At 38.5% G+C, this 24592-nt stretch overlaps 2 protein-coding genes across 5 annotated transcripts; one reads left to right on the forward strand and one right to left on the reverse strand.

Annotated features, from left to right (window-relative positions):
* Nucleotides 1-5079: 5079 nt before the first annotated feature.
* On the reverse strand, nucleotides 5080-12378 carry MDH1B (malate dehydrogenase 1B). 2 transcript variants are annotated; one of them, XM_041403584.1, is made up of 9 exons: nucleotides 12357-12378; nucleotides 11859-11971; nucleotides 10809-10943; nucleotides 10517-10659; nucleotides 9321-9823; nucleotides 8238-8379; nucleotides 7063-7226; nucleotides 5811-5950; nucleotides 5080-5136 (listed from the first exon to the last, which is right to left on the reverse strand). In XM_041403584.1, exons 1-9 carry the CDS (start codon nucleotides 12376-12378, stop codon nucleotides 5080-5082), a joined length of 1419 nt encoding a protein of 472 aa, XP_041259518.1. The 2 variants fall into 2 exon arrangements, with proteins under 2 accessions (XP_041259518.1, XP_041259517.1); XM_041403583.1 differs by lacking the exon at nucleotides 12357-12378 and having other exon boundaries at nucleotides 11859-12014.
* Nucleotides 12379-12465: 87 nt separating this feature from the next.
* FASTKD2 (FAST kinase domains 2) lies at nucleotides 12466-23774 on the forward strand. Of its 3 annotated transcripts, none has more exons than XM_041403685.1 (12): nucleotides 12466-12531; nucleotides 13090-13856; nucleotides 14262-14365; nucleotides 15832-15940; nucleotides 17275-17398; nucleotides 18525-18664; nucleotides 19511-19683; nucleotides 20073-20236; nucleotides 20843-21061; nucleotides 21971-22055; nucleotides 23089-23203; nucleotides 23627-23774. In XM_041403685.1, exons 2-12 carry the CDS (start codon nucleotides 13197-13199, stop codon nucleotides 23744-23746), a joined length of 2013 nt encoding a protein of 670 aa, XP_041259619.1. In that variant the 5' UTR covers nucleotides 12466-12531; nucleotides 13090-13196; the 3' UTR covers nucleotides 23747-23774. The 3 variants fall into 3 exon arrangements, with proteins under 3 accessions (XP_041259619.1, XP_041259618.1, XP_041259620.1); XM_041403684.1 differs by lacking the exon at nucleotides 12466-12531 and adding an exon at nucleotides 12547-12783; XM_041403686.1 differs by lacking the exon at nucleotides 12466-12531 and adding an exon at nucleotides 12547-12725.
* Nucleotides 23775-24592: the final 818 nt, after the last annotated feature.

Consider the following 24592-nt stretch of genomic DNA (forward strand, 5'->3'; position numbering starts at 1 on the left):
GCTAAAATAAATAACAATTAAATAGTTGGAAAATATCTAAAACTTAATAATTTTGCTGTTAAATCTGAACTTAAACAAATGTCCACTTCTTACATTTTTTCAGTTAGAATCATTGATCATAAACATGACAGAATACTGGCCATTTATGAAGCATAAATATTCAATGACATAAAATTATTGAGTCTACCATAAATATGCTCCTCACCATTTTAATAGGTGAAAGTTGCAACTTTGTATTTCAGTCCCTAAATTTCAGTCATAACCTAAATTTAGTTGCTTAAAATACTGAGATACAGATTTGCTTTAATAGTCTTTTTCATTCAAGACTACAATGCCACAGTTTTTACTGTAGTCCTTCATTGAAAAAAATACCACTATGTTTCTTTTCCACTATTCTATTTTCTTTCTTACTAAGTGCTCTGCAAAACTACAGCTCTGCCCAGCATTTACACAGGCACATAAGTTTGCCTACAGATATATTTTCATAGGCAATATATATGAAAATATGATACAACTGTTCCTAAAATAGTTGCAGTAGTAGGAGCCCCTGCATAACTTGACAGAAAAGTTCATGTACAGAAATCAGTGAAATCAGAAGACACAGAGCAATGAATTAAACATAAGTGTTTGGTGAAAGCTACATGTAGCAATCTAGAAGGTAGACTTAGAAATACTCAGCTTGCCTCCTTTATTTTCTCTGTACCAGAGGTACATAAAATAAAGAAAGTGGATGGGATGAATGTAAAAATATCCAGGTTAAACTCACTTACATTAGAACTCATTAGAATTTGCTCACTCAAATAAGGACAGATCCACTGACTTCCTGAGTTATAGAACATGCATAATCTATGAGTGTTTGATACTTACTGTAAGATGACCAGATCTCTGTCCAGTACAACAGAATGTCTAACATTTAAATTACCCATATGGAAAACCACTCTATAGTCTTGTACCAGGGGATTAATAGTCTCAAAGTCAACCATGTATTTCTGTGTTTTACCAAATTGGCCATTATTGTAGAACACTATATCTATGAACCCTCCTTCCAAAAAGTTACAGAAGACATTATTAATGTATGTACAGTCTACATTCACAAAACTCTGCAGCCAGTCCACATCTTGACTGCAGTAGGAGTGCCTGGGTGAAACAAAGAGAATCTACTTCAGTGTTAGCACATGAACACAATGTGAAAGCAGAAGCAGTATCTGCTGCCCATGAAATCTGAAGTAACTTTGTCCATTGATACACTATTTCAGCCTGCGTGTTATATTTCAGTTACTTGTGTGCTTTAATAGTGAAAAAACACTTAAGAAAACAAAACAAAAAAAAAATTAAAATTGTGTACAAATGTTCAGAAAGTAAATTGTTACAGTTAACAGTCCTGGTCCCATTAACATGAATACTTTTATGTGCAGAACAAGGATAGCCTTTTTCTTGACCGTTAGTGGAATGTGAAAGCAAAGTAACACTTGATTACTTATAGGTTGTTTATTTGACATACAGGTTCTCAGAATACGTACTTTAGCAAATAGAATGCATTTTGAAGGATGTTACATAATTAAAGTACAGAGAAAGATGAGCCACATGAAATAAGGCAGAAACTTCCCAGCAGATCAATCCACTTGATCACAGAGACTTTTCTTTTGAAATCAGACAACATATGATCAACATCTTAAATATGCATAAAAGAACCTACAATTACTTTTGTTTCCTGTGAAGGGTGAAGACATTCTATATTTTATTCAAAGGCCAAAATTATTGTCTCCTCTTAAATACAGCAGCTGCGCTTACCTTCCTCTCCTTACTTACTGAAGGTCCAGAAGTCAGATGACAACACCAGAGAAGTCCAGTAGTTTTACAGCACTTAAAAGTTGAATTCAAGACACAGTTCTAAAGGTTTTGCTTTTAAATTAAAGCTGCTCACAACAAATGCCTAGCAAAGGCCCAGATCAAAGTATCAGGTAATTGTCTAAGCAGTCAAAACAGAGAACACTAATTAATTAGTAATAAATATCCTGAATTATTAAAGATAAAATTCTTTGATCTTTGTTTCAAAGCTTGTTGGGGTTTTTTTGGGTTTTTTTTTTGTTTGTTTGGGGTTTTTTTGTTTGTTTTTTTTTTTTATGGTTGGAGTGCAATATTTCTAAATTGAGAGGCCTTTACTAAGTATCTCCCAGTTGCTGAGAAACTGTTGCTATAGAGACTGAAAATGAGGTAGAAGCTGACACTAATGCAGAAAGCACAGTGTGCTGTAACAAAGAGTTGGGGCAGCTATACAAAGAAGAAAAATAGTAAGCCCTAGTGGTAATGTCCTAGAACTAGAATTGTTCAGACCAACCACAAAGCTCTTCAGTACACCCAAATGCTAGGGTTTATGAGGAGTCTATATATAACATTTGTAAGACACACATAACTTAAAGCCCTTTTCATAAATTTTTCAACAGTTACCGTAACACCCAGGTGGAAGGAGTCATCAATACCTGCATACATAACATGACTTAGAGACCTGTGAAAAAATGTGTCCCTGAAATTGGTTATTACTTATAGAAAACCCAAACTTACTGATGACTAAGTCAATTGCTGTTTTACAGCTGTAACCAATTTTGAATATGTTACAATATTTTTGCTTTCCTTTTTTTTTTTTTTTCTTTCTTTCTTTTTCTCCTAAACAAAAGCTAAGGAAGAAAGCTTTTGTGTTCACTTATGCTTCCATGAGGAAATACCTGAATTTCCCTGCACACCACTAGACAAATCCAGTTAGAATAATCTAGGATACACAAGACATCCCAAGCAGCTTTTTCTTTCTGCTCCCTGTCTCTGACAAGAGAGGTTTTCAGCTAGTGACTCAGAAGTCAGATAAGTCTACTTATATTTTGCAGGAAGAGTTATTTTCTCTCTCATTAACAGCTGTGCAGTACTGGTGCTTGAACTGCAGGTTGTTTGAACTGTCTCCACCGGCAGAATAAAAGAATTCAAAGAGTAAGATTGCTAAAGCCTATTCATATGGAAAAAACCCAAATGTAAATACACATTAGAAAAACTAACTTTTCTGTCTTGGAAAAGGAATTATAGAAAAACAGGTAGTTTGTAGAGACTACTGGTAGCATCCCTCCCTGCTATTTTCTCCTGAGACATCTGCCTCCAGATGCTCCTCAGAAACTCAGCCAATCTTCTGTACATACTGGAAACTAATTCCCAGGAGACTACTTCTCATGAAATGAATGGTTCCTAACCCTTCTCTTCAAGACTTTTTGCAACACCTACCTCTACAATTTTCATGTGAACTCTTCCATGAAGATACTTACAATAATATCTCAGTTCCTTTAAATGTTGCTTATCCCATATACACTTTGCATAGAGCCCCAGATTCTTCCAGATCCCTTGTGATACCCCTCCTTTCTGAGCTCCTCTTTCTAAGACCAGGGAGACATCCCTCCCAGTCCTGTCCTAATCAGCCAGTAACTTCTCTTAGTTTCCTCATATAGGAAGTCTATCCCTATTCAGAGCTTTAACCTCCATTTGAACAGAAATAATGAATTTATTGCAACTATATGTAACTGATTCAAAGAAAAGGAAGCTTTCTATTTTGTTTAAAACATATCTGATAAAAAATTAGCAAGTACAGGAACATTTCATTAACACAATCTCCATCACTGAAGACACCAAAGGTGCAAGTAAAAGTGGTTCCTCCACATTCTGTTTAAACAAAAATTTAATTATGTTTGACTTAAAACACATGAGTATTCTCTTGAAACTCATTAAATAAATAAGAAAAACATGAAAACAAAGATGAACTTGCCACTAAGGAAACGTATAAACACATTTTTCTTTTAAAAAATCAATTTTGCCTAGATTTGTAATAAAGTAGATACTTTATTACAAAAGTACTGTGTTTCAGTACCTCTGAAAAAAATATTTGGAATTACAAAACTTCTACTCTGTATGTGACAGAGAGTTCTGCTCAATATTTCCATATGAACATTTTAGGCATTAAACTGTTTTTGCAATAGTTTCTTCGTCTGAAGAAGTAAGTGGTTGGATGCAAATGAAATCTTACATTCAATAAAATCAGTAGGAATTTTACTTCGGCCTACAGGTTAAAAATGTTGCATTCACTGGTTTTGAAATATTTTTTCACCTAGAGATTTCTCGTGTTCTTTTTAAATCAGGAAAATACTGCAAAAGCTACAGTAGCTCTTTCTAGTTTGCTCTTTTGGGCAATGGAAACCTTATTTAATATGGGAATTTTCAGCACTTTCTCCTCCAGACAACTCTAGCTAAAGTGATCCAGTAGGCAAGGTTTCCATTTCTGTGATAAAAAAAAAAGCAAAACATGAGCTATTTTTGCTAGCCTCCTAAAATACTTCCACATGCAAGGAGATAAAGCAGGGCACTTTGGGAATACTTGAACACCTGATACTGATGTCACAAGAGAAGGCCACAACTGAGCACATCGCTGCTAGCAGTGGGAAGGCCTCGCTTAGCATTTAACACTGACACAAGAGGAACGGGACAGCTCTACAGAACAGCAGTGCCATACAAGTAGAGAGCAGACAGGGAAGGACACTCTTATCTAATTGGGAATTCCCTGTCTGGGTTGAACAAGGTCATGGTTAGCCAAATAATTAAATTCTGCATTCATCAAGAATATCTTACTGTGTCTTTAGTCCTTTCCCAAAAAACAAGCATGGATAACAAAAGGCTTTGTGCTCAGTAGAAGGTCTGGGTATCTAACTCAAAATATCCCCATTCTTCAGCCCATCCTTAATGGCAAAGAACAGCTCATAGTAAAGAACAGGCTGATATAAAAGTACTGGAAAGAATCTGAAGGAAGGGAGAAAGAAAACAAATTAGAGAAAAGATCTGTAGGAATGAAAACTATAAAGAAATGGTGAGAACACTGGAAAAGTGCAAGAATTTCATGACTTGAAAATGGAGAAAAAGTGAAAAAACAAAACTAAAATATGCTTTAGAGTTCATCTGTTCTTATTTTGGTGAATGAGGATGGCGAACTTGAAAAAATAATGGGAAAAGCAGCAAAGAAACACTTGGGAGAAGATGTGGAGATTTGTGGAGATTTTATTCTGCTTCATATGGATGCATTTCGTTTATTTCCTTTAGTGCAACGAGCTTTTCCTAAATGGAAGAAAAAGCATATTTTAATACCACCCATTCTTTTTATCTACTCTAATTTTTAGCACAAATTTAAATATGTTAAACAAAATAATTCTTACACATTACTAGTATGACTGAAGAACACAGAACCTGATTAAAGCTGGAATGTAGAGTTTGGGATCAGTCTTTTAAAATATTTCAATAGTACAAATAAATCCTTTTTGTCTCACTAGTAACAAGAAGTTCATTATGAAAACAGTGCTCAATTATTTTGTATTTTCTGAAAAATCCCTAATTCTAATAAGGTCTGGCCTTCATTCATGCAAAGCCACAGCCATAAAAATGCAAAAGATATGTCTTCTAGCATAGAAATACTCTGAATACTGCATAAGCAAAATCAACATAGAATGTAGAAACATTAAATGAAAGACAATATTTCTGTTTTGCACAAAGCCTGCAGAACTTTGGAGTGCAAATTCTACATGTACATAGGGAAACTTATTTTATCATCTCCTTTTGTCTGTTCGTTTCAATACACAAATACTACCTTACACTTAGAAGTACCCGGTCTTTACCATGCATAAGTGCATGTGTGCAGTTTGTACGTCTAACACTGAAGGTCTGTGCTCAAAGTTGTATCACGACGTGCCCATAGGTGGCAGAACGGGCATACACGAGACTCAAGTAACCCTTACCTGAACCAGCTCGTGGGATAAGCGTCCTAGAGCTTTTTGGGTCGTTTCATTAATTTCTAATTCTGTCATGACTTCCCAGTTACCATTCTGGAGCCTCACTGGCATAGAGAAGATAATTCCTTCAGGAATGCAAAACTGACCTGAAGAAGAGGGGGAAAAAAGGACAAAACCACGTTATTTCTGATTACATCCTCACCAGTGTCAACATTAAGTCCTACAGACTTGCAAAAGTCTACAACAACTGTAAGATCTCATTATAAATGGACACTGCCTTTTTCAATGTACAGTTCAAAAAAGAATGTCCCTTTTACTGTAACTTTGTACTTTAGTTAGATGTGCATGAATCATAGCATCAGATGGATTTGGGCTGCAAGGGACCTTTTAAAGGTCTCTAGTTCAACCATCCTGCCATGGGCAGGGAATATCTTCAAATCTATCTGAGCCACATCCAACTTTACCTTGAATGTTTCCAGGACTGAGGTGTCTCCCACCCCTCTGGGTCTTACCACATACATTGTAAAAAACTTAATTATATCTGATCTAAATTGACCTTCCTTCACTTTGAATCCACTCCCCCTTGTCCTATTGCAACAGGTCCTGCTAAAACATTTGTCCCCATCTTCCTTGTAAGAACTTTTAAGCACTGGAAGGTGCTACAAGGTCTCTCCAGAGCCTTTTCTTCTCCAGGATGAACAACCTTAACTCTTCCTGCCTATTTTCATAAGAGAGGCGTTCATCCCTGTGATCATTTTGTGTGGCCCTCCTCTGGACCATCTCCAGCAGGTGTCTTTCCTGTGTTGTAATAACACAATTGTGTATTGACTGTACATCTTAAAAAAAGGGGAAAAATTATTGATTTCATAAATCAATAGGTTAAATGGCTGCTGTGAAATATTCCACCTATTGGTTTACATGATCACACCAGAAGAATACACTTTCATAGCCTAGGCTCTAAGAACTATAAAGAGTTGTTGCACAAAACACATCAGAAAAGCATTTAAACTAAAAGACTAAGAGATCAGCTGCAAAAAGACAATATTAACCTAAGAGATGCCTGTAAAAAGTGAGCATTATCACAAGCTCTGCTAGATTTGGAAGTTCTTATGATGAAACAAACTCAGCCTCACATGATTTGTTTTACAAGATTTTATTAAACGAAAAATATTGATTAAAAAATAACATTATAGATGGGGAAAGCTATTATATGCAGGGCAAAGCTATAAGAGAACATGTGAAGCAAAACTCACTTTACCTTCACTAAGTATTCCCACAGAAATGATCTCCCCAGAAGGAGAGCCACGGTACCAGTACCGCAGCACCGTGGCTATTGCATGAGCAGGTAACATTCCTATGCAACGGGACACCCGGGAACTCAGCGTACTCCGTGCACACAGGACTTCTGAATGCAGCCATTCGCTACCAACAAAATATGCAGAAAAGAAGGCATTAGAAACTAAGATGACTGCACGAAGAGTAGTTTCCTAGAGAAAAAGAGAACTAAACCTGAGGAAAGAAAATAGTCAAACCTTACTCAAACATCACTGTTGAAAGCAAGGCATTTTTACAGACAGAGAAAAAAAAAGGTCTAAAAAAAGTAGCTTAAAAAGTAACAAGTCCTATGAAAGTTAGATCATTTACTCAAGCCACAACTTCTATTATTATTGCAATTTACATTTTATATGTAATTTCATATGTAATTTATATATTACTGTCTTCAGTAAGAACCCAGCTATGAATCAGTCTGCCTGTGTGAGGCTCAGTACAAGCCTAGAACACAGAAATGTCTGCTCTCCAGTAAATGCTAAGTCTAGACCAGAGTGGGAGCTCCAGATAGGCAGGCCTGGGTGTATGCAACATCTGCTGCCCTCTCACTGCACCCACCCTTTCTCTGCTACTGTTCTTTCCACGGGAAGCTATCTAGCTGCTAGGTGTCCTTTTCACATATATTATCAAATCATCTGTTTTGGGAAACTGACAACATTAGTACACTCAGGCCTATTCCTTGTAATTCCAGTTCAGAAATCTGTTTAATAATATTTCAAAGTTCCTTCACTAGACATCTAAATCACTACCTGGGCTTCCATCACTTCTTATAAACTGCTCATGATGTAAGAGAAACCCATTTAAAATGTAGGAAAAATATAGTTATAAACAGAGTTGGCAGGAGAGTGCAACAGCACAGCACTAGGTTCTACCCAACTTCTTTTGCAGATGTACTACCTCAACTTGTGTTTTCCTTTATGTACAGTGCCAATCAGTAAAGACAAATCTTGAAAACAAAAACATTTCTTGATGTTTTATTAGACAATCCAGATAAGCATGGATTAAAATTATTTTTAGTTTTATAAACTATAACTATATAAACTATTTTATTAACTTTTATAAAGTGATTTAATTTTACTTGAAAGAAATAAATCTGTACTGTACCTATCATAAATCATATTCAACAAAGGACGTTGAAAATTGGGAGGGCCCCGAATAGCACAGTCATATCCATAAAGTTTTGCATGTGACAAATCAATGCAGTTAGACCCAGTAATATTGCCCCAAACAATCACATCTTTAACTCCTGTAACAAAGAAAAGTGAAAAGACAAATACTTTTAGAAAAATGGGCTTCAAAAATCCTTTTCAAAATGAATTATTTAAATCTGTACCCTGCCTTGCTAGCAGAAATTATTTGACCTGAAAAATGCAACCAAGTTCTCCCTAACATGTGAAACCTCATCACAAGCTGAAAAGGAAGCCTTAATTTATATCATGTTACTGTAAATAATAGACAAAATCTAGTAAATATTCAACTCTTAAAACAGTAACAAATCATATTGCAAACATATAGCTATGTTCCTTTTAAAATCCTCTAAAAACAAATATATAAACAGTAAAAACAATCATTAAAAAAACCTATCTGCTTTGGTGCAAAAGGATTTTCTCAAATAACCTGCTGATAGACTATTCTTTCTATTAACTTGCTTTTCTATTTTATTAGGCTCCAAAATATCTAGACTTGTCATCAATGACCAGTTCTAGCTATGCAACACTTACAGAATCCCCATGCTGAGCAGATTGACAGAGCACCCCTTTGCTATGCAGTGCAGAACTGTACAAATATAATGAAGCTATAACAATTGACCTGAAAGTGAATGTTAATTAACCTCAAAATAATACTACAACACAGTTCTACTTTACTCTCATTATCTGCACAGCAGTATGTTGTCTTGTTTATTCACAGCTCCAAAACAACAATGCACTACAGAGTGCAAATGCAATCTTGAAGTCCTAGTTCCCAATGTGCAAAACAATTCTCTTCCTTAGCATATTTCCAGTATGAAATACACCAGAGTGGCAGGGCTGCATCTCAGAGCAAGCAAAGACTCTGGCATTCTGTACAGCCAAGAAATTTAGTGGGTGCACCACTGTGCATTTCTGCATGCACATCAACTGTGTTCTGGAATTAAATACACACTCTCGAAGGTGTGCTGACATCCCCAAATGCTACATAAACATTCACCTTCTGTGTTCATATTCAGCTTCCTGGCCAGCATGGCTTTAGCTGCACTTTCCCAGGATGTTGAAATGGCAATGATATTTTCAGGCTTAATGGATGGGCCATATGTCCTTAACATTGTTGCCTTAAGGTTTGCAAAGGTTTTTCCTGATGAAATGACTTTGACCTCACTCTTGGCATTCTTCTCAATCAAGGGAGCATACACCTGGCAGATCTCACTCACTTCTCTGATGTAGCTCTCAATGGATTGGACTTCAAGGTTTAAGAGGACATCATCAAGAACAATGATAATATCAGCATCAATAAAAGCCTCATCTATTTTTGTGTGCTCTGAAATACTGCGGAGAAGTGGGAATGCCATGTCTTCAGCTTCCATTACAATACTGCGAAGAATTTCCTTAAACTTCTCATTGTCAAGCAAATGGATACTGATTTCTGTGGTCATCCCAAACACTTCTCCATTTGCCAACAGTGGGATCAGATGATAACAGATTGGAACTGATGCACTGGTAAGAAAGGATGTAGAAAAGTTACATTTAACAATTAACTACTGCTTGTTTGGAAATATTACATAAACTAAAAGGTATTTATTTTGTACTTGATTGCATTTAAAGAAACCATTAGCTTGTATCCTTTACTGCTCTTTTATCATTTTAACAGTTTAAGAATTAAAAGAGTTGGGTCCTCCTTTCATTTCCAAAGCCTTTCATTTGAAGTCTCCTCCATCCTGTGCATTTCAGTCAATGCCACCACTTAAAATTTATGTCTTTATAGAACGGCAATTTTTTTAAGGTGTTCTATTAGGACTACTAGAAACACTGGAATTTCTATAATAAAAGACCTACTCTTTACCTACTCTAATATTTCCAACAACATTTAATGCAAGATAGTTGCACTATAAAATTTCTAGCTTATTTCATAAATACTTGCTTTTCCCTAAACTGATCTGAGGTCTAAATGATGCCTGTTCATACCCTTCATTTGAACTGCTGTAAAATGTAACAAAACCATTAATTATTTCTAAGTCATATACTAATTACTAAGTTAAATACTAATAGTGAGGGTGCAGAACCAAGTCAAATAATGAAATTACAGGGATTTGTGATTAACTTCAGATGGTTACACCTGTTATGTGTGATAGGAAAAAGTGCATTCTTCTGAACAGAGTAAAAGTTCACAGATACTCTCTTCACTCTCACCTGGTAATCCAGATCTGCATAGGATTGATAAGACTTTTAATCTCTTCATCCTCTTTTACAATTTCAAGATATGCCTGCAGGTTCTCCTCAGCAATGTCTAACATTTCCTCACTCAGCATCATTGAAGTGATGCCGTAATATTGCTAAGAACAAAAAGGATAATCTCTAAGCAAATGGCAGTCCAAACCCACCAAGGTAACATTAACAATTGCTTTGCTTTACATTTGAAGGAGGTAAAAGGAACAACTATGTCATAAAACATGGGCTTACAGTATTAAAAGCAGCTTATTACCTGAGCATATTCCAGAAAATCATTAAGTCCTCCCAGAAGCTGACCCTTCCCTCCACGGTCCAACAGTTCTCTCCAAATGATAGGAGACTGGCTGTGTTGCCATCCATTTGTTTCACAAATGTCATGAAGCCACTGCTGATGACATCCCCCCCAGATGTTTTAATATATTATATTTGATAACATTTAAACATTACAACTACAAGCATTCTTACTATTTCCTCTCAATATATAATTACAAAGTGCTTCAGAATTCAATTACCAGCAGGTACAAAATGCGGGAATAACAAAAACCAAGGTATGGTGATACACTGGGATAGCTCACCTCAAGGTCTTGATTTCACTTAGCTGTCTTAGTGGTACAGAAGACAGCAATGTTGTGAAGCAGCGAGTAATCTGGGGATTCTTACTCAGCCACAGAAGGTAAGTAAGGTGAAGAGGTTAATTGCTTTTCATTTAACTGTTCAAGTTACTTGGTGGAGGTGTAAAGCAAAACACACAAGGTAATACATACTACAGTACTATCTCATGGAGTAAGACTGCAGTTTTTTTCAGAGCCTTTTAGGCAGCATGTCTACAGCATAAGGCACATCCACACTGTAAACAAATATGTGATATTTAACTTCATACTTCCACTGTAATTCAAAGCCCTTGAATGCCACAAAGGCTCTTGACAAGTAAGAACGCTGAAGGTAGAGGTAACCACAGTGAGCAAAAGATTTACAGGCTGAACAGCCATTTATACTTTAAAAAATACCCCAGAAAACCAAGCAAAGAAGCAAAAACACCTTGAACTTTTTATTGACATAATACAGCTTGAGGCTGGTCCACACTTTGTGCTCATCTTCTGCGGTAAAACTCAGATATGTCAGTTGCTCAAAACATTGTAACCATTCTTCTGGCTGGCTCTCAGCCAGAGCTGCTTCTGCAGCAGCTCTAGCTACACAGCAAACCACTAATAGAAGAGAAGAAGAAACATACTGCAGATAAGCACATTTCTTGGTTTGTAGAGCACTGGAGCACCTACCAGCGACTTGACTTACAATCTCTTACCTCCCACTTGTCAGGGTGCTGAGTGATCTTGTGAACCCTGAAGTTGGGCAAGTTAGTCTGGAGATAGTCAGCCAGGAGTTCAGCTTTGGCATAGTAAGGGCAGTTTGCCTTACCTGTGAACATAACAACAGCAGCACAACTGGATGATTTTGTCATTCACTGATAAGGGCTTAAAAGACCAAACATTGTTTAATGCGAGCCAGCTAAGGAAGAGTAATTCTGCAGGCGAAAAAGACTCCCGAGCCAGCGCCCAAGGGGCCGAGGAGGCCACTCCTGAGGGACAGCAGCAGAGATGCTGACGCCTCACTGACGGGACGAGGGGGAACGCTGACCCCGGACCGCCTGAGGCTGCGCGCCGCGCGGACACGGCTCCCCGAGAGCCGCAAAGACGGGCACGGGGGCGAGCCCGCAGACAGGGGCGACTGCTGCAAGCACGGCGAGCTGCCCCGGTACAAGGTGCCGGTGCCGGTGCCGCCCGGCTCCCGGGTCCCCCCTCACCCGCCACCACGAACTTGGCCATGCGCGCGCCGCCCTCCAACGGCCGCTTTGGCGTTGCTCGGCAACGCGCCGCGCGCCGGAGCAGTTTGTCCCTCGGCCCGCGCCGTCCGTCTCGCGCGGCCCGCCGGGAGCTCGCGGCGCGCCGGGCCCGGTGTCACGGCGGTGCGCGTGCGAGGTAACAGCGGCCGCGGGAGCCCCGGCCCGGCCCGGCCGGCGCCATCCCTGCCGTTCCGAGCCCCGCGGAGCCGCCGAAAGATCTCTGTCCCCGTGTACTGTCCCGCCCTGCTGGGCAGAGCTCCCAGGGCCAGCGGGAAGTGATCCCGAAGCCCAGCGGCTTCTCCGCGGCACCGGGAGAGCGAGCGCCCGCGGGTGTGCCGGGAGGGCGGCTATCCCGTGGGATGGCAGGCAGGCTGGGACAGGCTGGCGGGTAGGATCCCGTTACCCGCTGCTGAAGGGACCCTCCAGAGTCCTGTCGGGAGACGCGTGTGCCTGGGGAAACGTCCCGTAGGAAAAGACTCTGCTTCCCGGCAGAGCAGCGAGGAGGAAGCAAGGGCTGTCCTTGTGCTGTTTGGCTGAAATGTGGGGGACCAAATAAAAGCCTCTCTGCCAACCATTTGCCGGGGATCTTTTACCAGATCTTCTCCCTTCCTGTAAAAGTGTGCAGATTTGGCAATTGTATCTGGGGGAATTGAAAGTCTGGTGACTAATCCATAATTTTCAATTGTTTTTACAGATGAGCGATCTTGGCAGTTTCTCCAGAACTGTTTCCACTGGTAGAATGTCATCGGATCCCTTACTTTGAATTGACGTTTCAAATCTATTCATGAGTCGTTAGCAGAAATGAATAATAAAATAAGTTATTTGTTAAATACTGTCAGATGTGTGCATAGGTACAGTTCCGTTCTCGCTCCCAAATCTTCAGCCATAACAAGAAAACACGTTTCATGGATTGGCAGATACAGGGATCCCTTAGGAAATGTGAACTTCAGGAAATTACTTTTAAATATTTTGCCTTCTCTGCATGGATCGTCTCTTCGATTTGCATCTCAAAAGACGGATGTTTATAGCACAGGTGCAGAGGCTTTGGTGAGTGAGAAGGCTTCCCAGAGCTCCTTGGAAGTTGAAAAGTTGGATGATTCTGGGAGCTTCAAAGCGAAGCACGTGGTGGATCACAGCGACCCGTTCTTCAGCAGCCTCGGGAAATGCTCCTGTCCTTGCGACGCGCTGGACCTGGCCGCGGAGGCGGCTGTTTCCATTAAGCACTACACAAACTGCTTGACCACGGCCTGGAGGCTCTTCAAAAGCCTGTCGGAGGAGCAGCAGCGCTACGAGAAGCAGCTGATCTTCGAGCACCCGGCTTTCGTGAAGCTGTGCCGGCAGCTGCTGCGCGAGGCGCGCAGGATGACGCGCGGGGACCTGGTGTTCAGCCTGCACGCCCTGGTGAGCCTCGGCGTGCCGCAGAACACGCTCCTGGTCCAGACCTTGCTCAGAGTGTGCCAAGTAAGTGAAAATCCTTCTCCTAAATTTGGGCTGAATGACCACTGGGTAATTCTGGGAAGCTGTGCAGCATCAGAGAGAGTTGGATTGCATCCTTGGTTTAGTCTGATGTTCCATGGAAACAGTTCCTATAATTCATTTGTGTGTTCTTCTAATTTCCTTAACTTTTGAAACCACTGCCTGATTTCAGATTTAAAAGAGAGGAGAAATCTCAAAAATCATTACCTCTTCCAAGTTAACTAAGTTTGACTGATGTGAGACCTTGTGGGTTCTACAGAAATAAAGCTTGTAAATTGACTTTTCAGGGGGAAAAAGAAAACGGCGGTTACAGATTAAAAGTGGTCAGTTTTTCTTTTCTGAAACTTTTACTGATTTGAAGTAATCTGACATTGTCAAAACTTTTAACAGGAGAAGCTCAATCAACTTGATAACCGATGTATCTCAGTTTTGGCAACTACTTTAGCAGGGATGGATAAAGACAAGAATGTGAGCGCTCTTCAAGCTGGATTACAGTGAGAAAAATATATCTTTCACATGTCCTTGATATTTAAATGTTGTTTAAATTCTTGTCTGTTAGAAATCATCAAGGGTATGTCTGCACATAAAATACATTCTGTGGTTTTAGGATTTAAATGATCACATGGGAAAAGAGCTGTGTTAGACAGTGAATTTTGGCACTGTCTTTACAGTTTCAAGGAGGAGGGCTTCCAGTGGTAAAGGGTACTAGACTGGTCTGCAGGGGATTGTGTTCTGACTGCAGCTGCTCCAGTGTAGTTTTTTTTTATGATGTTGATCAAGTCCCTTCACATATCTATCCCTTTTTCATCTGTGTACAGACAGGAGGTATTGTAAATTGACTTTTCAGGGGGAAAAGGAAAACGGCAGTTACAGATTAAAAGTGAGACTATCTTAGGGACCTGTCTGATTTCTCACGATGGAAAGCATTGTTTAACAGCCTGGGAATATTTTCTTGCAGTTTCAGTGAGTGAAAATTGAGATGAAGATTAGTTGTGTCCAGCAAGCTCTCTGTGTAGCCAACTTCTTTGGCTTTTTTTCTGGGCCCATGCGATTTATGTGTGTAACCAGTCTGCTCACTCTGATGAGACTGATTTTACTGAGGCTGTCATAAAACTTGCCATGGATTAGTACTTTTGACCCTGTATCACGTTTTGCTTTGAGAAAGTTGATGTGATACCCAAAAAACAGGTTCTCCTGGAAGGGCAGGTACACAGTTCTTAAAAGTTGGTGGAAAGCAGGAGTCCCATCAGCACTTTTCTTTCCTGATGTCTGGAGCTCTGGCCCATTTGCAGGGATGAGTTTCAGACCATGGACTGCCTTAGAAAGTGACACTTAATATTTTTGTAGGTATGTTTACCTGTGCAGGTATATTTAAGGGTGGTTCAGACCTAACAATTACAATGCCAGCCACTGAGCCAGAAGAGGAGGTGCTAGGAGTGCACCTTCATGTTGTGCGGACAATCTCCGTGTTATCTCCTGTTCAGCCCACAGCACTCTTTGGTTTTATTCCTCACTTGCATCCAGTTGTTGTCTGTTTCCATTCCTGACATCCAGTTTCCTGTCTGTTTCAGAACTTGCCTGCACATCAATGATTTAAAGATAAAAATATGCAATTTTCTTTTTCTGCAGAAGGATGTTAATTCCTTGAGGCTTAACAGCACTCATATTTGCATTGTCACTTGTGCAGTCTGGTCAGGTGCCCTGCTGTCAAATGTATCAGCAACAACAATTCATCTATCAGGATTAACACTAAGAAGGCATTTATCATTGTTTCCATGTGTAAAATATCTGTGCTGCAGCTATGTCATGTAGACTTATGTCAGCATTTCAAAAAAAGGAAGATGGGAGAGGAGCAAGGAATTACAGCTTTCACTTGGGGGCTACATCAGTGAAGAAGAATAGGGGTACTTACCTGTTTCTGCTGAAATGAGGAGAGCTCTTGTGTGTGTTTCTCCATCAGGTTACTAGTGGAGCAGCGCATTTCAAGTATCAGAGACATCTTTATTCTGCAAAACCTGATGAAATGCCTGGGAAAAGATGCTCCAGTTTTTCTGAAAAAGAAATTAGAGGTAAAGTTAGTTGGAGGCTCATTTTTACTCCCACAAAGCCTGTGCACTTGCTTTGTTTATAAATTGTGTATGGTTCTTTGCAGACACTGAAAGAGAAAATGTAATAGAAAGGTAACTGTATTTGCTGTATGCAACAGAGTCCAGCTATATCTGCAGGAAGAACTTATATTTGGAGGCTGGTAACAAAACAAATTGAGGCTATAAAACAGCAATGCCCTCACCTCTTTGGGTTGGCCACATAGTGTTACACAGAAGTGCTTACAGGCCGTTTCCTTGTTCCCTTGCCCAGCCTGTGGCTGAACATGAGGTGACAGAAAACTGGTCTGCGATGGGGCTGTGACCAGTAACTGTAGCAGGCAGGAGGACTGGTGGGAGTGAGATGGCAGAGCTCCCCAGGCTCATGGTCTTGCTTTTCTGTGTATGTGATAGGTTCCCTGGGAAATACAATGGCTGGGAGCAGGCTGCAGGTTTTATGGCAGGGTGTACTGGGTTTTGTCCCCTGGTTTAAAATCCCTTTTGGAAACCTTTCAAACAGGGCCTACTGGTGTTTTCATAACTGTAGGACTCTGACATCAGAGGTTTTAATAGCATTCATGAAACACCATAAAACTGAGAGTAAAATAGTATTTGCACTTGTTAACTAAAGGGAGCACTTAATTTTCTGAGCCCTAAGGGTGCTATTTTTTTACAGGGGAATTTCTTACAGATGCATTTTGTATTTAACCTCTGATATGTATACAGTAAAAATATTGTATTTTAACAGTCAATATAATTTGTAGTTTCATTTTTACTGTGATTTATATCAAGGTAATGATGGCTTTGATAAATGAAATTTCCTTTCTGGCATCAGAGCTGACTCTGCCTCAGTCCACATTCATAGCTGGGTGTTTGTATAAAATACAGGCCACTCACACATTGTTGAATAACTTTGGAGGCTTACAGTTTTCATGCACATGCAAAACCATAATTGGACTACTATGAACTTTTAATTTAATTGTATCTGTTTTATTTCTGCTTCTTTCTTAAGAAGATGTGTATTCACCATATTTGGAAATGACCTTTACTGAGGCTTTTTTCTTTTAAAATAACCATATAAATGCAAATTCCTGGAAACTTGTGTAATGACACATTTCTAGAGCACTTGACCTGCTATAATTGTGTATTAAGAAATTGGCAGTAGTTACTATAAGCTTTTACTGTTTTTTTGCTTCTTTTTCTTTCCTATAAATCTGAACTAAGGACTTTGGGAAGGTTGTGGTGATAATGTCTTCACCAGAAAGCAATGATAATATACCTGAAGAATGAAGGATTTAATAAACTCTGGTTCACTTTAGATGGCAGTTGTGAGAGAAATAGACGGTTTGACTTTTCTGACTGCGCTGCGTATGTTTTTGACTCTTGCTGCGATGAATTATTGTTCCCTTCCAATCCTGAATCCCTGCAGTAAAAAGATCCAGGGTAAGAAAAAATATGTTAATTAAATTTCCCTTCCTTATACCAAATTCTTCCTAATTATTGTCTCATCTCCCTTTTCTGATTTCCTTTAAAACTCAGGAAACATCTTTGTTTTACAGGATATTATAGTTATGTGGAGCCATTTGACAAGCAGCAGGACAGAAAATTACTGATCAATAATAAAAGCAAATAGCTCTTGTCATCTCTGCTCTTCTTGACATTTATCTGAATTACATATTTTTCTTTAATTTTTTCTGTACACAGGATTTAAGAAAAAGAATTTAATTTTAGCAAGGAAAAGGGATTTCAAATAAAATTTTATAACAAATCTGAATTGGAAATTGGCAGGTTACAGGATGGATTGGTGACTTAGTGTGATCAGATGGTAAACTAAAGGGAAAATAGCGTTTGCTTGATTACTGGATTTAATTATTGAGTACTGCTTAATAACCTCATGCTGTAGCCTATTAAAATATTAAATGAAAGCTAATGCTTTCACCTCTCTCTATACCTTGCCAATACATTGCTTAAGTATATGTGGTCAGTATGTGTTGATTCATGCTTAAAATACATAAGAATTTGTGTCTCAAAAAGCACGAAGGTAGCAAAATAGCATTCTTAATAGAAATGATCCAGAAGGTTGAGGCTGGTTGTACAGTCTTTATTTGTCCTGGTCTTTCATATATGTTAGGACACAACGTTTAATTGCACATCCTGCCTTCTGCCATAGGACTTCCACCACACTCAGCACACAGGCCAGGTGGCATACACAGAGGGAGCAGTGGCTTTCTTCAGCATTTTTTGGTGCATGCGGAAAATCAAAAATCCCAGAACAGAAGACATCCTGGGAACACAATCTTCTTACTTATTTTGTTAATTTGTCCCCCTTTGCTGATTAATGTATTGTAGCTTGATTCTGGTTCAGTTTGGTTTCTTCTGTCTCTCGGTATCTTAATGCGTTTTAGCTCAGTTGAGCTTTGCCTAGCTAGTCACAGTCTTCCACAGTTTCTTATCATATTTTTCCCCTCCCCCATCACTTAACCAATCTGTTCCTACAATGTCTCAATGCCTCGAACCCACAGCTCCTGTTGGTTTTTATCATTTGTCCTTCTTTGATCTTCTGTTACAGAAAATGTCCATGATGTTCCATTTCGGCAGTTAATTCTCATTCTGGAAGCTTGTCACACTCTCCAGTACCGTAATGTGAAACTGTTTGCAGCATTAGCAGACTATGTTAATTCTACTGCCTACCTCTGGGACAAAAGACAGGTAAATTGTTTGAGACCAAATAATTTATAGTGGCACTAATAGAGTATTTGATGCTTCCGTCTTACCTTCACGTTTGTGCTTGATCTTTGGAGAACAAATGTTCATGAATATCAGTTTGATGAAGCTGTTACATTTTTAAAATGCTATTCTATTTATTGATAAATAAAAGTTTTGAAAAATGTGCTTTCATTAAAAATGTCTTCTACTAAATCAACAGGTATGATCAACTTCATTGGTTTTTTTTTACTTATAAAACTATCTTTTCTTTGTAGCTCAGTTGAGCTTTGCCTAGCTAGTCACAGTCTTCCACAGTTTCTTATCATATTTTTCCCCTCCCCATCACTTAACCAACCTGTTCCTACAATGTCTCAATGCCTCAAACCCACAGCTCCTGTTGTTTTTTATCATTTGTCCTTCTTTGATCTTCTGTTACAGAAAATGTCCATGATGTTCCATTTCGGCAGTTAATTCTCATTCTGGAAGCTTGTCACACTCTCCAGTACCGTAATGTGAAACTGTTTGCAGCATTAGCAGACTATGTTAATTCTACTGCCTACCTCTGGGACAAAAGACAGGTAAATTGTTTGAGACCAAATAATTTATAGTGGCACTAATAGAGTATTTGATGCTTCTGTCTTACCTTCATGTTTGTGCTTGATCTTTGGAGAGCAAATGTTCATGAATATCAGTTTGATGAAGCTGTTACATTTTTAAAATGCTATTCTATTTATTGATAAATAAAAGTTTTGAAAAATGTGCTTTCATTAAAAATGTCTTCTATGAAATCAACAGGTAGGATCAACTTCATTGGTTTTTTTTGACTTATAAAACTATCTTTTCTTTTAGATTATCCTTTTTCTCTCTGCCTGTGAGACACTTGGCTTTCAGCCTACGGAATTGCTGGATATTTTTGCTGAGAAGGTGACAGAAGACCCCGATTTCCTTAACTTGAAAAACCTTTTGATCGTTCTTCGAGTGTATTCACGACTCAACCATGTTCCCAGAGTCCAAAAGCATCTGTAGGTTTTCATTTAAAGTGCCTGATAATATGTTACATAGTCATTACAGAGTAATGTATGGCAACTAGTGTTTAATTTTATTTGTGAAAGAGCTCATAATCCTGTTTCATTCCTCTGTAAGGTAAATTGCTGTGTCTTTTAATATTTTTTTTAAATATAATTTTTTTTTTCTCTAACTGAAAGACTAAACAGGTTCCAGACTGACCAGGCTACTAAATCTATTGATAAGTAGCTGTATCCTTAAAGTAAGAATCAAACACTAATGTTAGATAACACAAAATACAATTATACAAGATAATAAAGATTTCTAAGTTATATTTTTGTTAGAAATTTGTACTTCATGTAGCCTTATTGTGTGCTTAGATACTTTTCTTCTCCATTTCAAAAAGGTTTTTTGAGACTCTTCATAGCTGCTTGAATAACTGCCTGCCTCAGATTTCCAACAGAGAGCTGCTGAAGGCAGTGTATTCACTTGGCATCTTAGGATATATTCCCCATCGTGCACTTGATGAGCTGCTGCAAAAGGACAGCAAGGATGAACTTATTCTGCCAGGTCAGACCTCACTTTGACATGTTCTTCTTTTAAACAGGATGTCTGTCTGCCTGTGTATGTAATTTGTTGTAATTGTGTTAGCAGATTAGAAATTAAAGAACACAAGCATGATTAATATTAAATTTGAAGTCACCAAGACAAAGCTAATGTAGCGATGGTGATCTGGGTCTACACTCGGGAATCAGGCTTATTGTCTTGGGCCCCATGGTGCCAACAGGTTAACAGCAGGTGTGCACTTAAAACATAGGCAGTCTTAACCATGGCAAACTAACTTTATTACCTGGAGTCAGGAGTAAAAGTGGGATTTGGAATGTCCTGGCAGCAGGTTAACAGCAGTTGTGCACTTAAACATAGGCAGTCTTAACCATGGCAAACTAACTTTATTACCTGGAGTCAGGAGTAAAAGTGGGATTTGGAATGTCCTGAGTTACAATGAGGTCCTTGGAATGGTTTGTAGAAGAATTTAGTTTCCATATTACAATTTTGTACAGCTAGTAGAGTAGTCAAGTGGATTTTGCTATGCTAGAACAGACTAAAAATGATAATGAAATGAAAAATTTTTTGGGATAATATATTGCATGTAATATTTTTTGTATCCTTTTTCAGATGATCTTAAGGAACAAAACACAGTGATGCTTCGCTGTGTGAAAACGTGTATGGAACTTGACAGCCCTTCTTTCACAAAGCCTGCCTTTGTGCTGACTGAGAATTTGTCCTCATTAGTATCTCTTAATCTCAGAAAGGCTCAGGAGGCACTGATAGAACTTCTGGGAGATGAGAACATGTTTCGGCAAAATGTTCGGCTGCCATACAGATATCATATTGGTATGAAGTGATATGACTGTCATATTATTGTTAATGTGGATTTAGAAGATGATAAATGATAAGATGGAAATAAATTTGAATAGGGTGCAAGTGATTAAACGGTTAACACTTTGAAGATACAGCAATGTAACAAATGATGTCATTGATTGGTGAATCTACTTTTAATGATGCTTCTATTAAAGTTTTTAAGTCAATTTACTAAAACTTTTATGATTTCTCTTGTTTTCAAAGCTGCTTTGGACTTTTTTTCAGGCATCAGCAAGCATATATTAATTGTACATAAATCCAATGTGGCCAGCTTTGACAGAGTTGACATGTTAGTACCAAATCATGTTAGAAACAGAGCCAAGCATCAGCTGACTTTTTTCCTCTTTTCTTCTCTTTTGTTCTCTTGTTTCTTCTCTGGAGTTCTGGCTAAGATTTAAGCTCTATTTTGATTTATGAAATGGGATAAGGCTTCTTTTGCTTTCTTTTATGCCTTGATATTGCCTTTTTTTTTTTTTTTTTGCCAGCCACCCAGCTTACCAGTTTTTCTGTACTAGTAATAATTGTATTCCTAAATATTTCTAATGAGGAATTGGATTGTGGGAAAATCTGAGTAGGCATGACAGACTGCAATCAAGAGTAGTTTCTTTCACTCCGTAAGCTTAAATCTGCAGTTTCCAGAAACAAATTTATTTTTTCTTGAGATGGGCAAGCTATAGCTTTATATTCGTTGCAGGGAGGGAAAGCTATCAGTAATAATTCAATTATTAGAGAATAGCAATTAGAAATAGACCAGTGATGGTGTCTATTAACTTTTTCAAATGAGCTGTTCATTTGAGAACAATTTGAATAATTAATGTGTTCAAATGACAACATTAATTTTAACCTCTTGCAGAGTTAAATGTTTTGTTGTTTTGTTTTCAGATTTTGAAATTAGAATGGATTCAGACAGAAAGAAGGTGCTCCCCATAGCTGCAACAGATGATCATCCTGACTCACATGTTCACAGGTAGTTTTTTTACTGCACACTTTTTCTAGCATGCTAGTTTTATTTGCACGTATCCTATCCAGTTACTTCTTTGGTTCACTGATTTGCAGAAGCAAAGTAGGTGACTCAGTTGTTATTTGTGCTCACTGGAATATCCAAAAGTTGCCGTTCCAGTGCAGAGCAACAATTCATCCAGCTCGATACCTTCTTCTAACAGAGGCTAACACTTAACATTTCAGAGAAAGAGGCAAGAAACATCACAGTGATCTGATAGTCTTGTAATGAATGCAGGTAGCAGGTCTTTTAAAAGTATTTGTCCAATTAAACATTCAGTTATTCTCTCAAGTCTCAAAAATTTGCATCTCAGTGATACGTTATGTCGGTTAATTCAGCTACTGAAATATAATTTGAATAAAAAGGATCATGATATCCACGTTTAAGGTGATTAATTTAATCTTGTGTAGAAGACTGACCTCTCAGTAACTGAAGCAGGACATATATCATTTAAGTAATGCTTAAGCAGAATTGGGTAATGCTTAACATTTGTGTGCTGGATCACTGCACAGCAATGTATTTTGTACAGTTTGCTTTTTGATAAAAGGAGAGCTAATGAATTGTGCAACAGAAACTCAGTGTTCCAAGGCATTCAGCTTTCCTCACCCTTCCAAATAGGTTATTATGGCAGGAAGTAACTGATTATGAATATCATTAGCAAAGGATCAAAGTAAATGCAGAACCTGTCAAATTAATAGAGAATGTTGAATGATGTATTTTCTTCTCATTGTGGGAGAAGTGGAGATCTAAGTACCTAATTCTGCTGTAGGTATTTGGGTAGATGCTGGTGCTTGTATGAAGCTCATGGAAGAAAAGAGTCTAAATTACCTAAACCTGAAGAAAAAAGAGGATTATGAAGTTTGTGCAGTCCTAATACTTTTGCCTACCAGAATGACACATGTATATTCTGCAGTGCTAACAGACATCATTGAATCATTGTCTTATAAATTATTATTTTGCATTTGTACAGTGAAGTCTTCCCTACTTTGCTTGGTTTCAGGTTGGCTTTTCTGTTTGCTCCTGTGTCTGCTTTCTGTCTGGGCACAACACACCCCCAGGGGAAGCTGGCAATGAAGAAGCGGCATCTAACTAAACTGGGCTATCATGTGATTCTGGTGAGAAGAGCCCTGCTACTGTCTCTGTTTCTGTTAGCAGCACAGTGATGAGTATGTTTGGTAGATCAGGCTTTGTTCTACAAAGCATGAAGGCTCACCAGGAATGGTGGGCTTTCTCCAGAGTGCTAATTGTGTATAATTTCTAGTTAGAGGGTAGTGATGCTGCCACTAGGGAGAATAGAGAGAGGAACTCTAAAAGACAAGCTACTACTTACCATTATCAGTAAATTATTAGTTTGAACCTGAGACACCTATGTGTCTTTGGCTTATTTCCCTGATTTTTATAGACAATATGATTCAAATGAACTTGTTTTCAGACTACAACAATTTCCTGTGGTCTTCTCATTGCTGAGCGCTTGGTTTGCAGGACAGGGTAATTTGGACAATAGAAATAATGTACCCTGTCCTTTTACTTTCTTACAGATCCAGAACAATAAGTTTCAGGAAATGAAAAATGAAGATGCAGTTGAGTTTTTGAAAAGAAAAATTTATTCAGAAGATGCTTTCTCTTTTCCTGAAGCAACTGTGCAGGATAATAATTAAAATAAACTAATAGTTTTTTGTCTCCTGATTTCTCTTGTGTAATTTCTGTAAGGATTTAACAGAAGAGATAAATAATTTTGTATACAACTACCTGCTCCACCATGTTATTGAGTAAGAAATGTTTGTGAAATGAACACTGCCTGCTGATAATAGGGGCTTCTCTTTTGTGAAGGTGGGAGCTGAATTTCTTTAATGGAAGGAAATAATTGATCCAGAAAGCGCCCTGGCATCTATTGCTGTTACAGTGTCTTAGATTAATCTGTGCTTTGCTTCCCCACCTGCATGCCCCTAGTTCAATTTCTCTCTTCTCGAGAGCTGGGCCTGGGAAAAGATGTAACTTGTTTCAAGTGCTGTTGCAACCTGGCCTACAACTAGGCACTAGGAGGATTTCCTCTCAACTATGTAGTTCTTTATGCAGAACTATATATGGTAAATCAGTAAATAACCAAGCCTAGGTGCTATAGTAAAAGATCCACTCATGTGGAAACTTTCTGAAAATACCAATCTCAGTTTTCAGAACATTCAGCCAGTAATGGTCCTGTTTGCTGTGTGCTTTTTCTTTGGAACCCTTTGCTTCACGGCTCCTGTAGTAGATTTTGATGCTTCTCACTGCAAGAACATAGATCTGCTGTGTCTTTATAAGCTGACTCCTTCTCACTGTTTCTGATATAAGTAGCTCCACAACTACTCATAGAGGTGTTGCAATCTCAGATTTCTTCATTACACCCTTCGATGCATCTCCACAGACCTGTTATGTATTGGTGCAATTGATGATGTTGGCAGTTCCAGAACTACAAAGCTGCTTTGGACCTTTGATAGGAAGGAGCAGATAGAACTGATACATCT

Source organism: Onychostruthus taczanowskii, unplaced genomic scaffold (genome assembly GCF_017590055.1).
Source record: "Onychostruthus taczanowskii isolate IOZ18803 unplaced genomic scaffold, ASM1759005v1 scaffold20, whole genome shotgun sequence".
NCBI classification, from domain to species: domain Eukaryota; kingdom Metazoa; phylum Chordata; class Aves; order Passeriformes; family Passeridae; genus Onychostruthus; species Onychostruthus taczanowskii.

Excerpts from the sequence above, each read along its gene's own strand:
- MDH1B (XM_041403583.1), bottom strand. The coding sequence starts at position 12,014 with ATGACAAAATCATCCAGTTGTGCTGCTGTTGTTATGTTCACAGGTAAG. Across the intron at positions 10,944-11,858 it reads AGCACCCTGACAAGTGGGAG|CAGTGGCTTCATGACATTTG; the intron begins GTAAGAGATTGT and ends GGATGTCATCAG. Across the intron at positions 9,824-10,516 it reads ATGCAGATCTGGATTACCAG|TGCATCAGTTCCAATCTGTT; the intron begins GTGAGAGTGAAG and ends CTTTCTTACCAG.
- FASTKD2 (XM_041403685.1), top strand. The coding sequence starts at position 13,197 with ATGAATAATAAAATAAGTTATTTGTTAAATACTGTCAGATGTGTGCAT. Across the intron at positions 19,684-20,072 it reads CCCAGAGTCCAAAAGCATCT|GTTTTTTGAGACTCTTCATA; the intron begins GTAGGTTTTCAT and ends CATTTCAAAAAG. Across the intron at positions 21,062-21,970 it reads GCCATACAGATATCATATTG|ATTTTGAAATTAGAATGGAT; the intron begins GTATGAAGTGAT and ends TTTTGTTTTCAG.